The sequence below is a fragment of the Myotis brandtii genome, unplaced genomic scaffold, assembly GCF_000412655.1.
Source record: "Myotis brandtii unplaced genomic scaffold, ASM41265v1 scaffold825, whole genome shotgun sequence".
NCBI lineage: Eukaryota > Metazoa > Chordata > Mammalia > Chiroptera > Vespertilionidae > Myotis > Myotis brandtii.
In genome coordinates this window covers 1,524,142-1,531,776 of record NW_005371349.1, presented here as the reverse complement: position 1 = coordinate 1,531,776, position 7,635 = coordinate 1,524,142, and the positions used below count along the sequence as shown (strand labels likewise).

The 7,635-nt window shown below is 56.7% G+C and overlaps 1 protein-coding gene across 1 annotated transcript in view; it reads right to left on the bottom strand.

Moving 5' to 3' along the window:
• Positions 1-2,726: 2,726 nt before the first annotated feature.
• Positions 2,727-7,635, bottom strand: part of JMJD6 (jumonji domain containing 6) — a 7,079-nt gene continuing 2,170 nt past the window's right edge. The window contains exons 2-7 of the mRNA XM_005884330.1: positions 6,911-7,299; positions 6,212-6,498; positions 5,291-5,388; positions 4,737-4,825; positions 3,900-4,038; positions 2,727-3,125 (exon numbers count right to left, since the gene is read on the bottom strand). Of these exons, the coding sequence (XP_005884392.1) occupies positions 2,994-3,125; positions 3,900-4,038; positions 4,737-4,825; positions 5,291-5,388; positions 6,212-6,498; positions 6,911-7,299 (1,134 nt within the window). The 3' untranslated portion in view covers positions 2,727-2,993. The remainder of the gene's footprint in view (positions 3,126-3,899; positions 4,039-4,736; positions 4,826-5,290; positions 5,389-6,211; positions 6,499-6,910; positions 7,300-7,635) is intronic.

Sequence of the window (7,635 nt, the reverse complement as noted above, 5' to 3'; positions counted from 1 at the left end):
CTACAGACCCTGGGGACCAGAGCCCAGACTCGTTGGGAAGCGCATCTGAGGCCGGAGGAGGGATGAGCCTTCCTTGCCCGGCGGGCCTGACGCTCTGAAAACCGGTTAATTACGGTCATCTTTGGCATCACTTTAGCCTCGTCCAGCGGTTCATCTAGAGGATTTGGAGATGTAAGTGCCAGTTTGGGCCGAGGAAAGCCAGGGAGCCCATGGAAACTGGCCTGGCCTTCCTGCGGGACAGTGAGACCACAGCCACTTGCTGAGCTGGTGGACAGCGCTGCGTTCCTGGGGCGGCCTCACCGGCGTTCGCAGAGGCCGTTCCCAGCTCCTGCCGGTGAATGCCCTCCCGGTGGCCCCGGCGCCTTCAGCACAAAGCACACCGCCCGCAGACAGGCCTCTGGAACTCAGCTCCAATGGCTTGGGGTCCACTCCGTTCCCGGTTCATCTCTGCATAATTCTGATGCCTGGGAGGTGAGTGAGGGAGAGGAAGCCCACTGCTCTATTTCTCCAGGGTAAGTTTGCTATGAATATGTTGTTACCAAAAACATTACTTCTTTACCCTCCCAACTCCCCACAGTTGCTATTTTCAATAAACACAGTGCTGGCGAGGCTGTCAGGGTCCATGGCAAACACAAAGCCTAAAGCTGCAAAAAACAAGGTCCCGGCTGGCTTTTGCTGAGGAAGCATTTCATGCCGTTGGAAAAACTGGAGCCGACATCTGACTGAGCCAAGATGCCAGCCGGATGCTTCCTTTAAACCGAAGGCGTGACAAACAGGATCCCGCTGCAGGGTGAGGTTGGCCCTGCTGCACCCCTGACATTCAGGGCCGGGGACGGGGAGAGTGAGAAACAGACTCCACATGGAACCACGGGCAGTGAGCACACGTGGCACCGTACCTGTGGAACGGCCACACACCACTCAGGGCATCGAAGCTGCCAATATGCCTGCTCCCAGGCAGCACTCCTTAGAGCATGTACGCACAGCTCCGGTTCCACCCGACTCCCGCCCAACGGCCTAACTCCGCCAGCGCGGAACCGCCAATGAGATTGCAAAGCAGTTATGCCAGCAACTTGCTGGCCGACCCTGACATGCCTTTCGCTAATTTACAGAGAAGCCACTGCTAAGCTACGCATCAGCTAGAATGGTAATCATGTTCTTTACGACGATCTCATACACTTGTGAGCAGTAAGGACTTCTGTGCGCGGCGTTACCGACCCCGACCAGCGGCTGTGGGGCACCAAGCACACAGCGGCCCATGCGCTGGGCCGACAGCACCTGGCACTCCAGCAGGTGCTGAATGCTCGAATGATTAATAAATTGGCAAAGTGTGAACCATGTTCTGGTTTTGGAGGCTCTCAGAGGAGTCACCATGAGCATCGCAGTGCGGAGGCACCTGCGTGCGGCCCTGGGTTCTCCAAGCTGATGGAAAAGCCGTTGGTGCCTCTTATTCCCAAATTCCACCATCCTCTTGAAGTCTTGGCTGTCCTGGGTCCCCACTCTTTTCTTTTTAAATCCTCACCCAAGGATATTTTTTTCCATTGATTTTTAGAAGTGGAAGAGAGAAGGAAAGACAGAAAGAAATATTGATATGAAACACATCAATTGGTTGCCTCCTGTACGAGCCCCAACCAGGGCCCGGGCTGGGGAGGAGCTTGCAACCAAGGTACATGCCTTGACCAGAATTGAACCCAGGACCCTTCAGTTCACAGGCGGACGCACTGTCCACTGAGCCAAACCAGCTAGGGCAGGGGCCCCAACTCTGAATATGCCCCGCTGCTCCTCCCATCAGTCATTTAGTCCAAGATTCCTTCTCTCACGACCCAGCTTGTTGGCTTTAAAATGATCTGGAGTAGTCTCTAAAGCAGTTTGACGTTGTACGTTGTACCTTCACTTCACTGTTGTTGACCCCAAAGGAGCAGCTCAAGCCTGGCGGGTAGAAGGGATGGATCCCGGGTGCCCACCTCCTACCTGGTCCTGATCGCCCGGCCCCACTCCACTCCTTTGTCCCCCCTCATCCCTGACCCGTTATTTCCAGATGTTGTTTATCAAAAAGGAATCACTTTTGGCACCTGGGGGGAAAAAAACAGGGTGGCTAATCTCTCAAGTTCATATTGCCGCCGTCCCAGCCCTGCACGTCTCAGCACTGACCGGCTACCATGCCCTCTGGCGGCAAACAGCCTTCTGCTTTTTTCTTTCCATTGACTTTGGGAGAGGAGCAGCTGTATCATTGTGAGGGTGAGTGTGAGAGCAGGATAGCAGTATTGGGGGAAAGATCAAGACATCCTGAGGATGGCAAGAAAAGTTCTTTAAAAAGGAGAAAACAAAACAAAAATAAAAAGGAGGCGGCACACCATTCAAATAATAGGAGACCTCGGCCTCAGGGTGTGCATTCACTGTCCTCCACACACAGAAGTGGCCACCCTGCCTGGTGGGGGAGGGGAGCGCAGCACCAGGGCAGGGAGCCTGCGGTGTTCTGGTCACCTGACTCGGCCGGAGCTGCTGCTTCTGACCCGCAAAGCAGCCAAGTGGGAGAGCAGGCCCCGCCTCAGCCTCAGGCTCTGTAGATGCCAGGGGGTCCCTTCGCATTTCCCCTTGTGAGGACTTCGCTGTGCAGGGCACCCCATCGAGGGCACACGGTGGAGTCACTACTTCCCCCCAGGACCACGACAAGAGGAGCGACACACGAAGGTTCTGGTATTCCCAAAGGAAAAAAAAAATCAAAGATATAAAATGCACTTCATTTTTATTAAATAATGTACAGGGTTTCCTTGGCACCATCCACATAGGTTCTTGCCTTTACGCGTAAAACAAGCCATGGTAATTTGCTACAGACGAAAGAGCTACTGTAGCAAATGCTGAGTGGACTCATCGCAGGAGCGTCCTCCTCCTCTTCTTCCTCGTTCTCGGCTCGCCGTGTGCAGAGCCCACAGGCTGCCCGCCGGCCCGGCCCTGCCCTGGCCGCGGCATGTCCTCCGACAGCGTGAGCTGGCCGGTCACCTGGAGGAGCTGCGCTCCTTGCTCACGCAGTCGTCCTGGGAGGTGGTGTCCCCGTTCCCCATCATGCTGCAGGTCCTCCGCTTCTTCCTGCGGTGCATCGTCCCGTCTCCTTCAGACCCCGACTCACACTGGACACGGAGGAGAGAAAACGAATTCAACCGGACGGAACCTCCGGCCTCAGGAGACAGCACTCGGATGGTCCACGTCCCCCAGAAGCAAAGCAGCCATGCGACTGCTCCACAGTGCAGTCCGAGCGCCATCGGACGTTTCCGGTGCCCCGAGAACCCCCATCTCCCCGCAGGAGGCAGTGCCCCCGTGTTCTCTAACAGGAGGGGACACCACCCTGAGAACATTGTCATCATCTGGAGGTTGCATCATGGAATTTCACTCGACCAACACAGCCTGATGCGTGAAGGTAAGCACCGCACTTGCCATTCATAAAACACACCACCTCCCGCCATGAGAAAGGGTGAAATCAGCACAGCAAGCAGCCACCAGACAGAAGTCACATCTGCTAAGGGTGCAGGACCCTCTCACCCAATGCTGCGTTAGCTTTTAGCAAGTCACTGAATTTGCTGGGTTCCTAGGCTCCCAATGCACCACCCAGAGGGAAAATCTGAACCTGGACCTTGAGGTCGGAATGCTTGGGGCCTGAATTTCCAGCCGCTGTCTGCCAGCGTGAGGTCCTGGCCTTCCCTCACCGGACCGGCAGGCTCTCCTCTAACCTGAGGCTGTTGCACACAGAGCTGTGAGCTGGGCAAAGCCCCTCCGTGGCAGGATGAAGCAGTGGTGGTTCCCGAAAGCGAAAAGCTCCCCATTTTTCTCCCTCCTGCCTGGGCGGAGGGAGTCACGGCTGGTTTCCACGGGACCTGCCCTGGAGGCCTGGCGGCGAGCGGGCTCACCTCCGAGTCCGAGTCCGACGAGCTGGAGCTGGAGGAGCTGGAGGAGTCGCTGGAGCTGTCGGAGGCGATCCCTGTGGATTCCTGAAGGTCCACCGAGTCAGCCAGGACCGCCAGCTCGGGGTGCTCCTGCTTCAGGATCCTGGGAGACAGGAAGCGCGTTCTCAGTGGCGGGACAGGCACGGACAGCCACAGGCCAGCTCCCCGGCTGCGGCCCAGACCTGGCTGAGAGGCGCCGGCGAATGGCAGGTGCCTGTTGGGAGCGAGGGCTGTCGTGTGGCGGGGACACGGTCCATAGGCGGGGAGCCGGAGCCCACACGCTCAGGCTTTTCCGGAAGGAACCCGAGCTCCATATGCTCCCGCCACCAGCGCCACGGGCCGGGCGCGCTGCTACCTCGAGGCCATGTTCCCCTGACTTAGTTTTTTCTCCTTGGGAGTAAGTCTCTCTTCCTCATTTTCCCTGCGCTTTTCCTGGCTGAGTTTTTGAACCTCCCTTTCCACAGCACAGCACAGCACTTATGATCGGAGTTGCACTGATAATGAAATTCTATTGGTGAGAGTAGAAACCATCAGGTCTGTGAGAAGAAGCATCGAGGATAAAACGGAACTGGGCCATCGGAGGCAGCAGCCCCCCCTCGGGACCTAACCTGGCATCTACATCTCCCGTGACAGGGACAAAGCCCTGCGGAGGAGGGCCTACAGAACGGCCCACGGAGCACGCGGCAGCCTGCGGAGGGCGACGGGCCTCAGGTGCCCAGAGTCGGGGAGAACGAAGCCACCACCCTTGCTGGCCCTCTCGGCAGGGGGGCTGAGCCCTGAACAAGCCAGAATCCCTCTTACCCCGAGAGCTGGTCCCTCCAGGTCAGGGTTGGGACACAGTGGCACGGGGTGGCTGGGGGTGGCTTGCACTGCCGCTGCCCGTGCTGTATCTGTTCTGTGGATAAACAGAGGAGCTAAGTCTCCAGGACAGTGACCTCACTCCTAAGACTGAAGGGAATAATGCTTCTGGGTAAGAAAAAGAAACAAGCAAAATAAAACCCAAACAAAATGGGTTCCTTTGCTAGTGCAAGCTCTGGGGGAAAAACAAAAAAAACAACAAAAGGGGAAATGACCCCGACGACGCGAGTGTTTGACGCTCTGATCAACAGTGCGGGGCTACCTGCTCCCTGGAGGCTGGAGCATCCTGAGAGTTAGCCCTGATGACCTTGACCCTCTCCCTGCACCTGCGTGCTCACCAGCCCCAGCTTCTGCCAGGCCCGCCTAATTTCAGCCCCTGGCATCGCAACGGCGGGCTCTTTCCATTTCTCTCCGGTAGAAATTGGAACAAATCACAAATAAGAAAAAAATGGCTCTCACCTATACCATTTCCTGGACAACTTTGGTCTCCCTCTTACCGTCTTGTGCCACACAACAGGGAAGTTGGTGCTGCTGGCAAAATTCTGGGTGATGGCAATGGTGGTGTCAAGATTGAGGACAACGTGCCACCAGCCTCCTGAAAGCCAACAAGTAAACGGTTACGTAGGGCCGGGTTCTGTGCCCAATCGCTCTAGAACATCAACAGTATACAACACTGAACGTGAACTGCAGAAGCGGGTTGCTCCCACCAGCGGGGCCTCCGAGACGGTGCGGGGCGGACCTGCTCCTCCTGGCCCGGAGTCAGAAGGACCTGCGGTAAGTTTTACTGGGCCATGGCTGTGCCCACTCACTCGGGATCGCCTATGGCTGCTTCCCTGCTACTAGGGCAGAGCTGAGCAACTGCCACACAGGCCGCCTGGCCAGTGCCTGACGTGCTCACCCTCTGCGCCTTTACAGAGAAAGCGTGTCCTCTCCTGCTCACTCACAGCTGCGACCCACTGTGAAGGCAGCACGCTCTCCAGCCTCAGGAGGAGGACGTCTACCCGAAATACCTTTATTCCCAACACTTAACCTGTCAGAGGCATCGGGTATGGAACTGATTCCTGCCTCTAGGCTCTAAGTCACTATTTCCTGGCTCAGCCTACCCAGTACGACACTGTATCAAGCCCCAAGTTACAGAAATATGCACAAGTCACAGAACATATACAAGACCCTAGGGAAACTAAGGATAAAAACAAGTAGGATCCGAAACACAGAAAGGTGACCAATAGTCATGTATCGAGATGACAGTGGACAGCAGGCCCCCAGCACCTGACAACACAGCAGCATTTCGCTGTCAGAGGTGGGCAGGCAGCTCTGTAGTCGGCTGGAGGGGTTTCCTGGACTCCCTCTCTGTGCAGTTCTGCTCCAAAAGGACAGATCGCTAAGCTCAGAGAGCACTTGCTCCAGTTCATCTGTACCTGGCACAAAGACAGTCTCTCCCGGCTTTTGCAAGATTTCCAGGGGCTTGAATTCGGGTGGCCAGGTCGGCAGCTGTGTCCGGGGATAGATGATCTTAAACCAGGTGATAGCTTCATCCTGCTGGTTCCCTCCTTCGTCGCGGGTCACCTTGATGAGCTCCCGGGGGGTGCTGGTGGGGAACAGGCACCAGCGCTTATGGCCCTGCACCAAGGCATTCCAGGCGCTGGTTCCCAGAGGGTCGATGTGAATTCCGGTTCCGGAGCGTGGGGGCCCCATCACAAACCACCTACAGGACAGAAACATCCAAGAAATGAAGAGCAATTTAACCACACACACCCCGCCCCAAACAAGCTTGCAGTCACACACTACACTGTATCATCTTTGTTGCAAAGACTACACGAATTTTGGAACCTAGAAATGCTGAGTGAATTGTGGGTGGACTGATCACTAACAGAAAAAAGGAAAACCGCTAACGGGGCTTAGCGCTGGACTTACAACTTCCCTTACAGGTCGGCGATTCGCCTTCGCTTGCCCGTTTGAGTCACCTGGGAGCTTTCAGAAATCCCGAGGCCCAGGCGGCACCCAGACCAATTCAACCAGAGCCTCTGGACCCCGCCGGGCGTCAGTAGCCCCCAAAGTCAGTCCCAGGTGCAGCCAAAGGGAAACCACTCACTGCTTTGTAAAGGGGGGTGCTGTACCTGTAAGGGGGCCTGCGCTTCTCCCCTGCGTACTGGAAAAGGTCATCGGTGAAGAACTTGGGCACCTTGTAGTCTTCCAGAAGTTTCCTTCTTTTGGGATGTTCACCGTAGCTGCTGTCGAAGATGTACAGGGGGCTGTCGTCCCGCGTGCTCTCCATATACTCGATGTAGTACTTCATCTTCATCTTCACCGAGTAGCCGTCATTGTCCTCCCCGCACTTGAACTTCTGGTTGCGGTACTTCCTCTTCAGGCGCTCCAGAGTCCATTTCTCCTGCGCGGACCAGCCCTCCTGGGCGTTCAGCAGAACCACGGGCTTGTAAGGCCTTTCGTATCGCTCCACAAAGTCTTCCACCGAGAGCTGTAGGGCGTCCGCCCTCTCCACGTTATCCTAAGGGAAGCAGAGAGGACCTACCCAGTTTTAAAAAATCAGGCGACTAAAGGTGCCCCCAGGGCCAGCCAGCAGTGACATTCCTAAGGAGCCAGGTTTTTGTTCTGGCTTCTACGGGGGTGGGGTGGGGGTGGGGGGAGGACCTGCGCGCGTGCCGCTACGACGCACCCAGAGCCACGGCACCAAGGGCGGCTTCGCATCTCCCACTTGGGGCCTGGGACAGCCGGGTCCCCGCGGGTCCCGCCGTCCAAGAGGATCGAGGAGCCACAGGCCTTTCCTTTGCGGGCGCCAGAGCCGTGAGGGTGCAGCTACCCGGGCAGGGGAGGAAGAAGGCCC